Consider the following 17,898-nt stretch of genomic DNA (forward strand, 5'->3'; position numbering starts at 1 on the left):
CACAGTTACGATACCACCTGCATGGACCACACTACGGCTTGGTTTTGCTTTTTATTGAGGAATGGTAAGAAACATGTGCATACAAAAAGTCCAACATGATTCTTTCCAAGACAGAAAATGATCGTAAATTTTAAAAAATATATAGAAGAACGGTATGGAGGCGGACAGGCCAGGCCGTGAAGGGCCTGCGCCCTCCTTGGATCTAAGCAAAGGAGTGTGTGTAGAAGACATCCACGTTGGCGGCGTAGTCCAGGGGGAGGGCTTGTCCAATGTGCTTGGCCCCCAGGCTGGCCCCTCCCAGCGCAGAGGACTGTTTCAGCTTCAAGAGGCTGAACTTGGAGAAGGCGCTGCCGAGGTGTGTGTGGCGGGCATGGTGCAGGACCTGGATGAACCCTGGCAGAGGAGGAGAGAGCCACCGGCTGTCAAGGGCGCCCAGTCAGTGCATCTGCAGGGAGCAGCCAGCCCTACTGGAAGCTACTGAGACGCACCCGCACACGAACCCCACTGCATGTTTGGGAGGGGGTTGGGGCGTCTGGTGAGCAGCATCCTAGCTGCCAAGTAGCAGAATAAACTCAGCTGCCTGAAAGTGCGGATCCAGAAGAAGAGCGGTCGAGTGAGCTGGGAGACAAGTGTCCCAAGGTCCCCTGTCTGCCACAAGAGTCTCTTGTCATCCCTTGCCCAGGAAGAGGGGCAGTCCTACTGCTTTGGATTTGCAAAGGAGCACCCCCACCCCCATTTTTAGGTCAGCAAAGCTAAGCAGAGGCAATAATGTGCAGCCCAGGCCTCCCACCTGCTCGCTAAATGTCACACTGGTGGAGCGCACTGTAGAGCCAATCTGTCTTCTCTCTCCCTACCCAAATCGTCGGTGTGCTGCCCTAGCTGTTGGGCAGCATTTGGTTCTGAAGCCCCGCTGACGTGTCAACCCTTGCGGTGCACCAGGACTAAGGGACAGCTTTACTGCAGCACAGCCACATGCCACCTCTTTGGGTGGACTGCGCCATTCCTTCTCGGCCCCAAATACAAGAAAGCAGCCCAGGAACTGGGCTGTTTGGGTTCATTGCCCAACACACACAAACCTGCCAGCCCACACTCGGACCACCAGCTATCACTCACCTTCTCTCATCATTTCCCAGCTGTTCCACACCGACCCAACGCATACAATGGGCAGCCCCAGGTCACTTTGGAAGAGGCTCTTGGGGAAGGAGACAAGATGGGAGTTTTTGAGGATTTGTTTGTTTGCTTCATATCTCTCCTTTACAGAACTCACTATATGGCTGTTGCAGGGAACCTCCTGTCCAGCCAGTGCCTAGACCTTGCCCTGCTTTGCTTCAGGAAGGTGGCCACATCATGTGCCTTCAGCATACACCAAGGGATACACAGCTCCTCTGGGAGCCAAAGAAAAGCTGCTCCAGTGGGAGGGTGAGATTTCCGTACCCTCACAGTGGCAAAAGTTGAGTGGCTGGGCCGTGGGAGGCAAACTTGAACCTGGAGACTCAAGAGAGAATGCCAGGACATTTAGTCATGCCTATTTTCAAAAATGTGTTTGAGAGGGATCCAAGAGGCAATGGGTTTCATGCAAGAAGAATCTATGGTACCTCTAGATAGGAGGCCATTATCTCTCTCTGGTGTCAGGGCTCCAACTGAAATCAAGCAGGCATGGGTAGAAAAAATGTAATCCCCTTTGCACGCTTACAGGGGTGGATAGGAATCTTCTTGACCAGGGCGGAACTAGAACAGCCTTCCCCCACCTGCTGCCTCCAGATGGGCTGAACTAGCCCAACCCATTTGGGAGGCACCAGGTTGGGGAGGGCTGCACTAGCGTGTCCAAGCCTCCGATCCCTCCCGCAAGTTCAAAGGAGAAGCAAGCACGGGGGGATACGGAACTCCCTGCCCAGCAGCAACGTGGGAGCCTGCTTTGGTCCCACACGGAAATGGAGCTGGAGTGGCGTTCTTTCCAGAGGAAAAGGATCAAGTCCTTTCTAAGATGCCCTCCCTGTCAGAACTGCTGCCCAAAGCCTCTCCCCTGTGGAAGACTGCACCAGCCTAGCTGGCCTGGGTGGCTAGTTACCTTGTCAATTTTGGGCAGCACAGCTACAACGTGCCGTGCCAGGACTTCCCCGGCCTTGATGAAAATGTAACGGCAAAGGGGGTCCCCAGCCTCCGCTCCTGCAGGGAGAAGAAGAGAGATCGATCCTTTCGCTTCATTTATCTGCTATGTTCACATCCTGTGTGAATGCACGTGCTCTTCCCCTGGCATTTTGCCCTTGCACACCTGTGAGACAGGTTCAGATGTGACTGGCCCAAGGTTACATACAGAGCTTGACAGTTGCATGGGAATTTGAACCCTGATCGCCCCAGTCCTAATTCAACACCCAGCCTGACAGGGACTGCATGCTGGGGCCTTGCGGAAAACTTAAGTGGCAGCGCCCAAACTCCATGCATTGGGAGTGCTGCCGCCGCTGCCACCCCCTGCTGCCAGGTAAGCGTGCGCTGGGTGCGTGCAAAGGGCCCCCTCGGAGGTAGAGATTAAAAAAGCTACGACAGGTGTTCCTTCTACCACAAGGTGGTGCTACTGCAACTCTGTCCCTTAGGGAAATCTTTTTCCAGAAAATAACACCGAGTCTGTGTTTTTATATGTGGAGAAAGCTTTTGATTCCAAATGAGTTTTCTGCAATTTGGGGTAGGGCTGAGAAATGTGATGTTGGATTGTTTCAAACTTAGAAGTGAGTTGGGCTGGAAATGTAAACTTTTAATTTCAGGAATTAAAAGAGCAGATCCCAGAAACTGCTTCCCGAGTCCCACACCCAAATAATTCTAGTAGGAATAGGTTTCACTACAGTAATCGGCAAGATCCCACAAGAAGATCTTGGAAGCCGTGCCTAGTTCAAAGAGTGAAAAAGTTGACATTACGCATTTTGAACCTGAACTGAAATGGAAGGGTCTCCAGCGACAGCATTGCTAGGCTGGCCCCAAATTTGTTCTCTAAGGGCCCAGATTTATTCTACAGAGCCTGGAGTGTCCATTTGTGCCCATTGGATGTTTTTTTCTCAGTTTAACTGCTATGAAGGAGGTGATTTTCAAGGGGAATTGTGGCCTGGAATGGAAGGGTTAACTCTCCCCTCCCCGCATATGACAACACACCCATACACCCAACAACTCACCAGCACACACACAGCAATTAAGCTTAGAAAAAAGTGCTTCCCTTGAAAACAATGAGGGGTATTTTTCTATGTTTAATTGCCAATCCAAAGGGATTTTCTGGGGGATCACAGTTGGCAAGGGAAGAGTTAACCTTCCCTTCCTGTGCACTGCAGCCCCCCCCCCCGCCACATGGGCTTGGGCCCCATCTCTTTTAAACGCCTAGCGATGGCCCTGGTCTCCAGTGCCATAGATGCCATTTCACCTTCAGACAGGAAGAGTCTCCTCTCCTCCTTCACATATAAACCCCAACAGTGTGCACAATCTTGTTCAAGCCCTGAGTTTTTGGAGTCTTCAGGGCAGACTTGCTGGTGAGGAACACGCAGATGCTTCTTAACACCCATTTCAGTGCTTATGGAAGTTAACAGCATGGGCAATGGAAACCAGTGTTTGTGCATTCTAGCTCTTCTTTGAGCAGGAAAGTGACATGCTGCAACTTGCAAGCACTGCCAGAGCAGAACAGCTGCCTTCCATATGTGCCTGCTCAAAGAGACGGGGGAGCTTGCTAGCCAGCTTGCTGTTTTAAGGGCCTTCTGCCTGAGGCCAGTGCAATCTTATGATGTGGCTGCATTCTCCAGGACCAGTGCGGCTGTCCAGCTGCAACACAATGCTTATTCCCTGGGCTGATTATTCCCAGCAGCCAGCATATGGCACAGCGGGAACCTCCTTCTGCTGGGAGATCTCTGTGGAGAGGCTGGACCAGGGCCTCTCGACAGGTCAAAAGGAAGACACCTCCCCACCGAGCCCCTGCTGCTTTCCCAGCTACCTTCAGCCAGCTTCTGGCAAAACCCTGCAAACTTGGACTTCTCAAAGGTCCGGTAGAGATGAGTCAGGAGCCCCATCCTGTCAGAAACCTGTGGAAACAGAGAGCACCAAGGCCATGTGAGTGATTTCTAGGGTGTCTATCCTGCCTTTTGATCCAGAAGGATCCCCCCAAAGACTTGCATAAAATACTGAGAAGTGCAGGGCAGCTGCTTCTACCCTCTCCCACGCATAATATGCCTCCTGGGTGGCACATCTTCCCCCACCACCATCCAGTTTTCAGCAGGTCCTTGTGATGGTCACTGTTGCCTGTCATCCTTGCTTTCCCTGATTGATGGCAACTGGGTGGTCCGTTGTCCGGCTGGTGCGCCTCCTTTCCCCCCGAAGAGTGCAGGGCCAAGGGAGGAGCTGCGTCCTTGCCATGCTGTTGCCACTTTAAGTGCGGCACATACCGTCCATGCAGCAATGCCCAAGAGCTCGTGCCAACACTGAAGGAGCTAAATTGCCTCATGGCACTGCCCAATTTGTTTTCTGCTGAGATTCATATCCTGCCTAATTGCTGAAGCCTTGGGGCAGCTAACACCAATATACAGGAAAACTATTAATATTAAAAACATAACATCTAAGCACCCAAGACACTAATTCGCAAGAGGGGAAAAACCATAAAAGCTCAACAGAACAGGACGGGCTTTGCCAGGAGTGTAAAAGGGAATAATGAGGGTAATCATTAAACGGCTGGTCCAGCCAGCTACTGCCCAGGCCATCACACGGGCTGCACCTGTACATGGAGCGGACAGATGGCATGCTGGCGCCCCACAGAAACAGCAGAGAAAGGTGCGGGGGGGCGGGTGTGGAGACAGCCTGGCAGCTTTCTGTTGAGGTGACATAAGGCACAGCATTGACTTTGTGCATATTTTTTCTAAAAATCTGAATTGCATTCCAAGGTATAAACCAAATTACAGAGTGCCTACTCTGCGTGGTTTGTTCAGCTTCTGAAAGAGAACCTTCAGAACCCCTTGATCACAGAAGTCCTGCTCAATTTCTTTTCTGGCCTATCTTCGCAGCCTTGCAAAAAAGATCTAAGGATGCTCCCTAGAAGAGTGACTCGCATCTCTCAACCTGCAGGGCCCTTTGATGGACCAGACCACCAAGTCCTTCTGCTTCCAGAAACCACGGGGCTTAGATGGAGCCAGACACTGGGCACCATCCACCAGGAAGGTCTCCTCCTCTTTCACCCTTGCAGGTGGCCTAAAAATAATTTTAAATAAATCGAGCCCCACTGAAAAGAACAGGAAATGCATAAGAGCTCTGCAGCAGATTGCGCATTTTCCATTCGTTTCAGTATTCCATTGCAAATAACCCCTTGCACCATCCAAGAGGATCAGTCATACAACAGAGCCAGTGTGGTGTAGTGGCAAGAGTGTTGGGCTGGGAGATCCGGGTTCTAGTCCCCACTCGGCCATGGAAGCTCACTGGGTGACTTTGGGCCAGTCACACAATCTCAGCCCAACCTACCTCACAGGGTTGTTGTTGTGAGGATAAAATGGAGAGGAGGAGGATAATGTAAGCCGCCTTGGGTTCCTTGCAAGAGGAAAAAAGGCGGGATATAAATGCAATAATTAATAAAGAGGGTAATGCTAATTACTTGAGATCAATTAGGAATTTACCTGGAAGTAGTCAAACATGGCTTGCTTGACGTAGCCGATGTCGTGGGGGGGCACTTCAAGGTTGTCCAAACCATCAAATACAATCTTCACGGCCTGGTGAGCAATCCAGTAAGCTGCCAGACATCAAAACAGCATTGCAGTTGGTCAAGATCTCTGGCCGATACTGTAAGGCCCAGCCCCGAAAACTCCCAGCAAGGAAAGGCACACATTTCACCCCCACAGACCTGGTTATGGTGGCTGTTGGAAGCCCCACACATGAACCTTACACGCACTTTCACTCTGTCCTGAAGAGCTATTTGCACAACTGCTTCAGCATGTGGTGGGTGACATGGCTGATAGTTGAAACACGGGATATGTGTGCTTTGGACTTGTATCAGCACAGAGACACCCCTGGTCCTCTGTGTGTGATGTCTAAATCTTTAATTGAGGATGGCAGGGATTGAACCTGGGACTTTCTGCATGCAAAGCACGGGCTCTGCCAGTGACCTACGACCCCACTAATGCACATCTGTGAGTGGGATGAGGGCTGGAATCCCCTGCACTGTCCCTGGAATGCATCACACCGGGATTGATGCCGACATGGCAAGAACAGCAAAGTCAAAAGAGACATTCTAGCCCTTGGTCTCCGTGGTCCAGGATGACTATCTGAGCCTGGGTTGAGCTCTTGCATCACCCTGCCACACACACGTGGCAAATTTAGCTTGCTCAGTCACTAGCGCAGCCTACGTTGAACAAAATGTGACATGGCCACTAAACCCAAAAGTCTCTGGTAACCTCCAGAAGCTGATCCAGTGGGGCCTTTGGCACCATGCTGGAGCAAATTCCTGTTGTACGTGCTTGGGGGTGTCGGAAGGGGTCGCTGGGCCTTACTACGCATGCGCAGAACCCCCCCCCCCCACCGCCCCAAGTGTCATGCAGGTTTCTGACCTCATCAATCTGTTGCCACATGATGCTCTGGAGATCTCACCACATGTTCAAAACGGCCTCTGGAACACTGTGACACTGTCCAGCCATTGACACCATCAGTGTGTCAAAGCCTGTTGACCATCCCGGCTCCTTTTTGGCATGTGGACTGGATTACGGAATCCACTCCAAGGGTTTTTGGGCAAATTTGGATGAGGAAAAGAAGGACCGGATTTCCTAAGACATTTCCTCGGGGGAATCAAGTGGCACTGCCCGACCCCAGCAAATCTGAGCACGTCAGGTGTGCAATCTCCAAAGCAGAAAGCCCAACTGACAAGGTCCAAGTGCCAAGCACAGCTTCCTCACCTGATCCCTCATCACCCATCATGTGGCCCCATCCTCCACAGCTGATCTGAGAGCCGTCTGGGTTGATGAGTTTGCAGTTGGAGCCAGTTCCAGAGATGAGCACTACACCACCTACAGGGGAAGATTACATATGAGCAGCCAGGAGCTGCAGGATCAAGGCCAGGTATATCCCTGGCCAGACATTTCACACCACCGGTGGTCTCTGTGTAGCATCCCTCTCCTCCCAGAAGAGGAAGCTTGAGACTTAGAGACTCCCAGCTCTCTAAGTGTCATGGCCTATCAAAGGCAGCAAGATATTGCAGGAACCACACCGCTGAACCAGCATGTCTAAGCATCACACTAGGCCAAAATTCTTTTCTTTTCTGAAAGGGGGTGGGAAGATGTTATTTCCGTGCACAAACAAGGGCCCTGCCAATGATTCGTATTTGCTCCATGAGGAAAGTAGGGTGTGTACTCACTGAGACATTTCTACCTATGCCTGTGTTGCCCTGCCTTTAGACTGAGTAGTGAAAGCTCATTGAAGCTTCCCCCAGTGAGCTTGCTAGCAAGGAACTGATTCAGTTAAGAAAGCTGGCTCGACTCAACCAGGTAGACCGACTGCTCAAGACTAGATTTGCAAAGCCCAGGTGCTCACGTGTAGCAAAGACATCTTTAACCGACTTCCTAAGACACAGAGGTATGTGAAAGCTGGCAGGAGAGCTGAGCCATTTCACAACACGCTTTCCTTGGATTTTGCAAGACCGCTTCTTGGAACATTTACATTAACTGCCAGCAGCACTGGCTAAGAACTGTCAAATGAACTGAAGAAATGCAACACTGGATGATCAGCCTTCAGACTGAGAACTGGCAAAAGGAAGGTGGATTTCGATGGCAGCCTTCTCCCAGAACCAGCGCTCTTACCACGGTCGGTGGCTGTGGCCATGGCCCCGATAGCATCCGTGGTGATGCAGTAATTCTCACTCAGGCAGGGGAAGCGGCTCTTCATCTCCTCTATGAGCTTCCCGATGGCCTCCTTCTGCTCCCCTCCACTCAGGGAGAGACCCTGCAGCAACACACCCCCACACCATCAGCACCCTACAGTGGACCCACTCAGGCCCAACAGAGATGGTAGAACGGGGGGGGGGGGTCGCTTGCTGGGGGAAGCTGTTTTCAACACCCCCACAAACAGGGAACACTCCGGCTTAAAGAGAATCCTCCCCCAAGCTGTTCTGGGTGCAGCCCCACCTGAAACAAGACCTGCAATTCTGGCTCCACTGTTTAGATCAAGTTTGGTTTCAAATCTTTTACCTTCAGGGAACCATTTCCACCTCAAGTGTGCCTGCCATGGAACTCTTGGGCTTTAGAGACTACTATGGGAGGTGTTCCAGGGCAGCCTTCCCCAGCCTGGTGTGTTGGACTGCAACTCCTATCATCCCCAGCCAGCACCCATGATGGAGTTGCAATCACCACATCAGGGCACCAGGTTGGGGAAGGCTCTTCTGGCACAGACTCGCAGTTCAGGCGGAGGGCTGGTCAGCCCCGGGGGACTTTTCCAGAATAAGCTCACCACTTCCCTGTGACTGGGCACTGTGGGGGAAGATGAGCTGCAGCAGGAAAACTCTTACGCCCTCGCCCTGCTTGTCCCATCAAAAAGCCACCAATAAACATCGGAGGATCCCCCGGATTCTACGGCATACCAGGGGAAGGCCAGTAGATCTAGAGCAGTGCTCCTACAGGCAACTCATGCAGCTGCGGCCAACAGGCCCCTCGTCACCTGCGCCCAGTGGCCCTTTCCAAAGTGGAAATAGCTCAGAGGACCTTGAATGAAGGGAGCCATTGGGGGCTGGGGAGGAGATACTCACCAAGGAGCGAAGAGGAACCTGCGGATCAGCACCCGCCTTCCCTTTGGCTTCACTGACCATGGTGTTGATCCTTTCCAGGCATTTGTCTGCGCCAACCAACTATTTGTCAAGAAGGAGAAATAAATGCTAGTTCAGTGACCATCACAGCCCATCCCTAAACACACACGCACACCACGCATCACAGCATAGTTCATCCCCTCTTCCAGCTTCCTGCATTACAATGTTCTCTTAGTGGGGTTTATACCCTATAGGATCAGCAAAAAGCAAAGTATGTGTTGGCCATGCTGGTGGAGGGTGATGGAAGTTGTATCCAGCATGTCTGGAGGGCACTAGCTTGAGGAAGTCTGATCTAGAAAACTGCTCCTTGTCCTGTGGGTCCTTCCGTATTCCTGGGTGGGTCACAAATCTCAGGGCCTTGACCCCCCACCCCACCCCATTTCCAGGCACTTTATTTCTTTCACCGAGCCAACAGCACACTGTTACTGCTGTGCAGCCTCTATTAATATTTTTGTTATTTGTTTACATAATAACCACATAAAATAAATTCTCCAGCTACAATTGTAAAACCAATGAAAATATAACAGTCCGATCAAGAGAGGAATTTAAGAGACAGCTTCCTTCCCTCCTTCACTATACATTGTACCTAAATACTATTCAGATGCCTACTGCCTATATTAACATTAACAATGAGAAATCAAATATGAACTTTTTTGGTGTTAACTATTGATACAATACTCCTGCGTTTTCTGTTTTAGAGCAGGCAAGAAGGGTTGAAGAGACAGGGGCGGTTTACAAGAGGGTTTCAAAAGGCTGAGCAAGTTTCCAGGTGGAGCGCTCTTCAAAATGTTTGAGAAGCACTGCTCTAGGGCACAGGAACAGCCCCTGTTAGAAACAGGACACCGGGCTGCCTGGAGTGGCACCCAGGGGTGATGCCTTTTGGGTGGTCCAGCCGATTGTCTCAGGGTCTCATAACTCACCAGGTTTGGTTTCAGAAAGGCCAGATTGGTGGGAGGCTCTGCTTCAGTGACAGTGCTTTGGTTTGTTTCGGGGGTGGGGGGAGGATGGAGGGCATTTTTGCTTCTCTCCCTTACTCCCGCCACTGAAGCATGAGGGCACAAGGCTGGAGTCATGCAGAGCTGTTGGTCTACAGGTCCAAGGTTCTGCTCTTGCCACACATTGGCCTAGATTGCATATGTTGATCTGGAGAGGGGCAGCGGGGGACTCATCCTGCCTTGTGGGATCTAAATGTAAATTTGTTGTGATAACAATAGTATTCCAGAAGGTTCTCTCAGTTGCTGAAAGAGATGGCGGAGGGGAACACAGGTTGTCTTTAATTCTGTTGAAAACAAAGCCCAACAATTTCCCTTTCCACTCACATTGGGACTAAGTGGCTTACCCTAATGTTGGTTCCCCCTTCCCCCCCTCTGTGTGTGTGTGTGGAGTGGGGTGGAATCCTTACCCAATGGTTGGTGCAGGGCCCCTCTGTCTCTGCCAGGATCTTGCCATCTTCTGATATTAGGACCACCTTTGAATGGGTTCCCCCGCTGTGGTGGAAGGTGGGGAGGAAAGCCAAGGTCAGCCAACTTGGAGCCCCAACTCATGAATTCACAGTAATATAGTCTGAGTTTCACTTCTGTACTTCAGTTTCCAGCTCTCCTTATCCCTGGAGCCGGGAGCACACTGTCAAGCTAAGCCTGCCACATTTAAATATCTAATAAAAAGTTGGAACTCAAGACAAGACACAGGCTAAAACCCCAACCCAAAGGATGAAAGCCTCTGGCAAATCTCCAGCAGCAGGAGTTCTACAACACTAGTGCCTCTGTCAGGCGCACTCATCTCTGGACACGGACAGAATAAACGATCCAGAGTTATCTCAGTTGCTGTGAGAGTTGGGGACACCCCTTGAAGGGTTTAAGGAGATCAAGAACCCAAGTGCTTTATCGACTGAGAAAGGATCCTTGAATGCTGCCTGTACGTGTTGTCAGCAGATAAATATTTCACTAACGGCTCTATAGCAGAGTTTGATCTTTGGCTTTAAGGAAAGAGACCTCTGCCTCATTGACCCCACAAGAACAGTTCAGCCCAGCACAGGCAGCTGAATTTCCCCCAGTTAAAAAGAAATCAGCTTCCAGGCATCAGCAGGAGGAAGTCAGCCTTATGAAGCAAGACAATCAGGAGGGCTTCAGAACTTGCTTTTTCCATTAACAATCACTTGCAAATGGAGAAGCAAGTAAAACCAAACAGAAAAAGGAATGCCAGTTCAGGGTCATCCTTTGCACAGCTGATGTATTAAGCTCACACATGTGCTCGTTCAAGTGCAAGTGAGTAAGTGGCTGCGCAGCCACACTCACACGCAGAGCAGATGATAAAGCAATCCGTCTGCAAGCACCTCGACAACAATGCAGTGATTACGCGAAGCCAACATGGATTTGCCAAGAACAAATCCTGCCAGACGAATCTGATCTCATTTTTGGATCAGGTCACCTCCCTTGTAGACCGTGGGAATGCTGTGGGCATAATATACCTCGACTTCAGCAAAGCTTTCGACAAAGTGCCCCATGAAAACCTGATGAGCAAACCAGCTCAAAGTGGGCTAGAAACAATGATCCGGTGGATCCACAGTTGGCTACAGAATCGGACTCAAAGAGTGCTTATCAATGGGATATTCTAAAACTGGGAAGAGGTAACGAGCAGGGCACCACAGGGCTCGGTCCTGGGCCCAGTGCTCTTCAACATTTGTATTAATGACTTGGAGGAGGAGGTGCAGGGAATGCTGATCAAATTTGCAGGTGACACAAAATTGGGCGGGATAGCTAATACTTTGGAAGACAGAAAAAAAATTCAAAGTGATCTGGATAGACTGGAGTGCTGGGCAGAAAACAACAGAATGACATTTAACAGGGATAAATGCCAGGTTCTGCACCTAGGAAAAAGAAACCAAATGCACAGTTACAAGATGGGGGATACGTGGCTCAACAACACTACAAGCGGGAAGGATCTTGGAATTGTTGTAGATCGCAAGCTGAAGATGAGCCAACAATGTGATGCGGCTGCAAAAAAGGCCAATGCTCTTTTGGGCTACATTAATAGAAGCATAGCTTCCAAATCCTGGGAAGTACTAGTTCCCCTCTTATTCAGCACTGGTTAGGCCTCATCTGAAGTACTGTGTCCAGTTCTGGGCACCACACTTTAAGAAGGATGCAGACAAACTGGAGAGGGTTCAGAGGAGGGCAACAAAGATGATAAGGGGACTGGAAACAAAGCCCTGTGAAGAGAGACTGAAAGAACTGGGCATGTTTAGCCTTGAGAAGACTGAGGGGAGATATGATAGCGCTCTTCAAGCACTTGAAAGGTGGTCACAGAGAGGAAGGCCAGCATCTCTTCTCGATCATCCCAGAATGCAGGACATGGAATAATGGGCTCAAGTTACAGGAAGCCAGATTCCGGCTGAACATCAGGAGAAACTTCCGGACTGTTAGAGCAATACGACAATGGACCCCATTCCCTAGGGAGGTGGTGGGCTCTCCCACACTGGAGGCGTTCAAGACGAGGCTGGACAGCCACCTGTCAGGGATGCTCTGACTTGGATTCCTGCGTTGAGCAGAGGATTAGACTCGATGGCCTTGTAGGCCCCTTCCAACCCTACTATTCTATGATTCCATGAGAGCACCAGCTCCATACTTGCAACCAGGGCAGCTCCTTGAGGAAGCATCGCTGCTACTGCAGCAACCCCAAGCAGCGGCCCAAGTGAGCAGCCCACGCCCCTAGGAGAACCCTCCACTGGAACCCTGCACCCTGTTGGTTATGGTTCTCTTCTGTGCTGTTCCTTTGAGAATGTGTGGCCTGCCCTATTCCCAGCTCTTGGGTGGGGCCAATTGGATATTTGTGTGGCGTGTCACTGGAGACAGTCATGTGCTGTATGTGTGCCGCGTCACCCATCATCCAGCTGCTTCCCTCTATGTGCACAGGGCCAATGCAATGGCAAAAGCGACCCAAGTGGCTGCTAGGGCAAAGCAATATTCCTCAGGAGAGCAACAAAGCAGCGCACAACCCAGACCTCCCCTGTGAGGTTGCAAGTGTGGAGTTGCCGGAGGTAGGGAGTGCAAGTATTAAAGTGCTTCGCCGTTATCGAACTCCAGGATTGCCTAGATCAGCTTTTCCCAACATGGTGCCCTCCAGATGTGGGCATCTGGAGGACACCAGACTGGAGAAGACTAGGCTGGATCCACTCAACATCCATTGTTATTCCTGAGCAACCAAAAGCTACCTTTGTTAAGGCTGAAAACTATTTCTGCTTCACCAGCCAAAAGCAGCCCCTCATCCTACCCCACTCCCCTTGCATGCATCCCAACAGGGGTTCACGAGCCCATTCTTGCACAGTCTCCAAGACTGATCTGCATAACAAATCTGTGGGTCAGTCATATAGCAGAAGCACGCCAATATGCAGCCAAGTCCCAATCACTTGTATCCAAAGAACCTCATGAGTCTGGAAGCTTGCAGCATCTTCACTGGATTAGCTGATGAATGACGAAGATGTAATTTCTATGGAAGAGCCTTCATTCTCCCCAGTTTCCTCTCCATGTACCTAAAAGCAGAGCCTCATGGAGCAATGCCTGCACTGTAGGTGGCACAGGGCAACTATAGCGGAACAAAACGGTTGCAGATATTCCATTTGTTGCACAAATGAATTGCTGAGGCACAACAGTTTTGCAGGTAAGCGTTTGAGCTTGACCTGCATACGACTGCTCTATTTGAACTACAGATACACAGCAGTTGGAGAAGCCACCCCAACACACATGTATCAAGCAGTCTCCTTGAACACAACTATAGCCCCGGTAGTCTTCCAAGATGGTAGAAACACACCCTTCTTAAAGCCCTACAAGCAATTCTGAATTAAGATTCAGAAACAAATTCCACCTGTAAGGCTTGGAAGCAAGCAAAGCCTATTTAAAAGAACACAAAACACAGAGTGCCATATGTTGCTTTTTCATCCAGAACTCATAAAAATACGAAAAAATGTGTTTGGGGGGCATTTTACTACTCCAGGCCATTTTCCAATGTATACTGGGGTAAAAAGGTAAAGGTGTCCCCAGCCAGTCGTGTCCGACTCTAGGGTGCGGTGCTCATCCCCGTTTCTAAGCCGAAGAGCCAGCGCTGTCCGAAGACGCTTCTGTGGTCATGTGGCCGGCGTGACTGAACACCGAGGTGCACAGAACGCTGTTACCTTTCCCGCCGAAGCGGCACCTATTTATCTACTTGCAATTTCTTGCTTTCGAACTGCTAGGTTGGCAAGAGTATACACTGGTATAATGGTATAAATGTTGGTATACATTTGTGTCTGTATACTGGGGTATACAGACACAAATGTGTCTGTGACATCAGAAGAAGCATGTTTTAAACTCAAAATATTAGAAAAGTATCATGAACTGGAAGGTAAAACTTATTACTAAGAACATTCTGGGCCTCATGGAGTATTTTTCTAACCCCATAAGAAATCTGTCTTTGATAAGGTGAATGTTTCCCAATGAGATCCCCCGGTTTGTGCCAACTTACTGGCATCCAGAGTACTTAAGCCTGCTTCCCTAGACCAGTTTTGTTTGGAAAAACTCATGGGGGCACTTTATACTCCCAAAACACTCTTTAGGTTTTGGGAAATAAAGACAGCCCAATGGCAAAACCAACAGATTCCTGGGATAGTTTATGCCCCATGTCAGGTGTTGCTGTTTTTTCAGAAAGAAAAAGATAAATGGTAAGAGGCTGAAATTGGAGGACATTAGGCAGGTGACAGAAGACAACACTGTTGTGGGAGAAGGATGTTGTAGGTCTACTTCTGTGTAAATTCTGCAATGAAAGTGTATTTGGATTGTATTAACCTGATTGGATGAGGTTAATAAAGCTCAGTTCAGTTTCACCACCCCCTCCACAAAATTCTCAGCCCTCGTGGCTGTGCAGACATCGATAAAAACATACCCTTGCTGCAGTGTTGCTCTCTGCAGCTGTGTGTCCTTCAGAACAAATAGCATCACGGCGCAATCTTCCCGGGCATTAGCTCGGATAATAATCGCCTCCAAACCTCTCACAAGCTGCCATTTCCAGCTTCATGCTAGATTTGGGCAAAATGGCATCCACTGAAGTGTAGCACATCTGCCAGTTGCAGTGTGAAATATGGCTTGGAAAACTGGTGACGCGGATGACGTGGGCTCTTTAGGCACACAAAACACCCAGATCACTTTAAAACTCTCCAGTCCATTAGCCATGTATCCAGCCAAGCTGAGTGGTATGTACACTCCTACCCCTGCCCCCAAAGACAGCAAGACAGTACCCATTAACCAAAAAATATTAAGCCAACCTTAGTCAAAACTTAAGGGAGGTGTACAAGTGCCCTAATTCTAACTTGACAGCACACTTGCCACAAAGTGCCTTTCTAGCAGGCTGCACTTCCCCTTCTAATTATAACACACACCCTGTCCCAAGGCATATTTGCATTAATGCAACTTAGGAATTTCCCTCTTCCTAAGACATTATCTTTTGTAGTATTAGTCTCTTTAAAAAAAATTGCAGAACAACAGCAAAACAAGACTAACGTGTGACTAGGACAGAGCGCAGATTACAAATGTATTTGGTTCATGCAATTTTATCAAGATGGTGAAAGCTTCTGCCCAGACAGAAGACAAGGATCCAGCCACACACTTCAGGGCCTTTTGAGTTAATTACCATATTACCGCAGCTCTGCAGGCTTTAAGGAGCTTCAAACATCCCCAGTAGTTTCCAACAACAAGAAGGGCTCATGGATCACCCTTGACACCTAGTTTGCAGCTCAAACAGGAAAATGTGCTCCCAGGTTCCTTGTGGTGCTTCCCTGTGGTCGCCCTTGGGACAGGGAACTGAGCTGTCTCTGTCACTCGTGTGACATCTCTGCACTACAACAACCTTTTCTCCACTTCACAAAACCAATGCAGCTGAAAGCCAGTTGCATCCATCCGGTTCCACAATTATCCCATGCATAAAGCCCAGATTCGTAGGCAGGGTAGCTGCTGGAAGCATCTTTGAGTGAGCTGCAGGAACGGCACATTTCCGTTCCAAGTTGTTACAGCTCTTGCAAGGATCAAACATGGACATGATCCAAAGTGTGGAAATGGGAGGGCCCACGGCATAGTGGCAGCACACCACTTTGCATGGAGCAGTCCCCAGGTTTAATGCCCAAAATTTCCAGTCAGAAGGCTAGAAAAGATCTTGAGTGCGCAGCTGCCTGTCAAAGGAGACAAAACCAGACTCAGTCTAGACCAGGCAGAGGTCTTGTGGGTTCGTCTGACATGGAAGGTGGCATCCAGCCTTCTCTAGATGGGGTTTTGCTCCCACTAAAGGATCAGGCTGACAGCTTTGGGGTTCTCCTAGATCTAGCCTCAGTGCTGGAGGCCCAAGTGGCATTCATGGCACACACTGCCTTTTGCCAACTGTAGCCGATGTGCCAGCAGTGGCACGGCCTCCTGGACAGAGAGAGCCTGGCCACAATTATCCACATTTCATCAACTGTGATCCACGTGCTGCACATCTCATTTAATCCACGTGCTGCAGACGGGTTGCCTTTCAAGGCTACTGGGAAGTAGTACAAAATACATGGCTGCCCTTCTGGCTGAGGCTGGCTGAACAGATCACATCCTGCCAGACTTGACACAAGGGCTCTGGCCCCTGGTAAGTTTCCCAGTCCAGTTCAAAGTGCTGCCTTTATTTATTTATTACACTTCTATCCTGCCCAATAGCCGACGCTCTCTTACCTCTGGAGGAGGCTGAGCCACCAGCTGCTTGGTAGCCAGGTTCCTTAAAGGTTGCTGGCTCCCGCATGATCTAGCCTGAGTAGAGGCCCTCCTCCAACTCCCCAAGCCTTCAGGGGAGAGGTTGGCCGTGACCAGGGGCAGGGCCTTTTTGTGGTGGCTCCCCACTCCAGAAGGCCTTTGCGGGGTGGGGGGCTTGCACAATGCCTAGCCTAAGGCCTTTTCCACAGCATGGGAAGGCCTTTTGATTTGCCCAGTGCCTCTGTGACCTTTTCAGTTGCACACTTAGAAGCACTTACTGGGAAGGAAGCCCCGTCAAATACAGCCGGGCTTACTTTTCAGTGCTCTTTGCTTGTACTCGGTTATTATGCCAATTGCTTGACTGTGGTGATGGGGTTTAAAACACAAAAAGAAACAGTTTGCTTCCAGTGTATTGTTTTAAGTCGGCCTTCCCCAACCTGGCGTTTGGGACTCCATCTCCCATCAGCCCCAGCCGGCATAGCTACTGGTCAGGAATTTTTGGAGTTGCAGCCCAAAACATCCGGAGGGCTCCAGGTGGGGAAGAGACGCCTTAAACCGCGTCGGCTGCGCTGGAAGCCTCCGGAGGCAACAGAGGGGCCAAGCGGGAAATGCGGCTGGCTCCTTCGGGCAGCTGCCTCGGTCCACCGGCGGCGCTGAGCGGGGGATGCACCGGGGGCGGACAGGGCTCCGGCTTGCACCGGGGGGGTCTTCGAGAGAGGCGGGGCACGACGCACGAGGGGGAGGGGAGGGGAGGGGAGGGGAGGGGCCCCTCCAGAAGCGGGGGAGCCTGTGGGCCGCCCTCCCGCAGAGAGCTCACGCGCGCAAGGGAAGGCACAGCGCGCGCCAGCAGAAAGGCCCCCGGCGTGGCCCGCTCCGCACGGAGGGTCCGGGCCAGACCCCGCGCCCAGGGCGCTCACCCCTCCACGCCGCCATAGATCGCAGCCATGCCGCCTCCGGGAGCCGCGCGGGTGGGGCCTGCCGGGGAGCCGCCCATCCAGCCGCGGCTGCTCAGCGCCGGCCGGCCGGCTGGCGGGGCCGCCCCTTCCCGGCTTCCCGGAGGCGGCCGGAGCCGGCGGGGAGCTCTCGCGGCCAGGGGGCGCCGCAGAGCCACGTCCGGCCCGGCCGGGGCGGGGCGGGGCGGGGCGGGGGGCCGCCCCTCCCCGGGCCGGGGGGCCTTGCAGGTCACGGCCGGGACCCGGCGCCGGCCCCCCGCGTCCTCGTCTCAAGTCCCCTCCTCTTCCTCCCGCTGCGTCTTCCCCTTTCCCCCCTTTCGGCCAGCCTGCCGCCCTCCAGATGTCTTGGACTACAACTCCCATCATCCCACGGCCAGCAGAGTGGGAGGATGGGAGTTGTCCAACACACCTGGAG

General features: G+C 51.2%; 1 protein-coding gene across 2 annotated transcripts; it reads right to left on the bottom strand.

The window, feature by feature from the left end:
* Positions 1–20: 20 nt before the first annotated feature.
* NAGK (N-acetylglucosamine kinase) lies at positions 21–17,583 on the bottom strand. 2 transcript variants are annotated; one of them, XM_084855241.1, is made up of 10 exons: positions 17,448–17,583; positions 10,197–10,281; positions 8,738–8,836; positions 7,797–7,938; positions 6,897–7,007; positions 5,628–5,740; positions 3,965–4,052; positions 2,069–2,166; positions 1,114–1,192; positions 21–393 (listed from the first exon to the last, which is right to left on the bottom strand). In XM_084855241.1, the coding sequence occupies exons 1-10, from the start codon at positions 17,522–17,524 to the stop codon at positions 203–205; spliced, it is 1,083 nt and encodes a 360-aa protein (XP_084711367.1). In that variant the 5' UTR covers positions 17,525–17,583; the 3' UTR covers positions 21–202. The 2 variants fall into 2 exon arrangements, with proteins under 2 accessions (XP_084711367.1, XP_084711368.1); XM_084855242.1 differs by having other exon boundaries at positions 16,513–17,583.
* Positions 17,584–17,898: the final 315 nt, after the last annotated feature.

Source organism: Heloderma suspectum, chromosome 5 (genome assembly GCF_057233095.1).
Source record: "Heloderma suspectum isolate Gila_16-S chromosome 5, 16-S_ref, whole genome shotgun sequence".
Taxonomy (NCBI): domain Eukaryota; kingdom Metazoa; phylum Chordata; class Lepidosauria; order Squamata; family Helodermatidae; genus Heloderma; species Heloderma suspectum.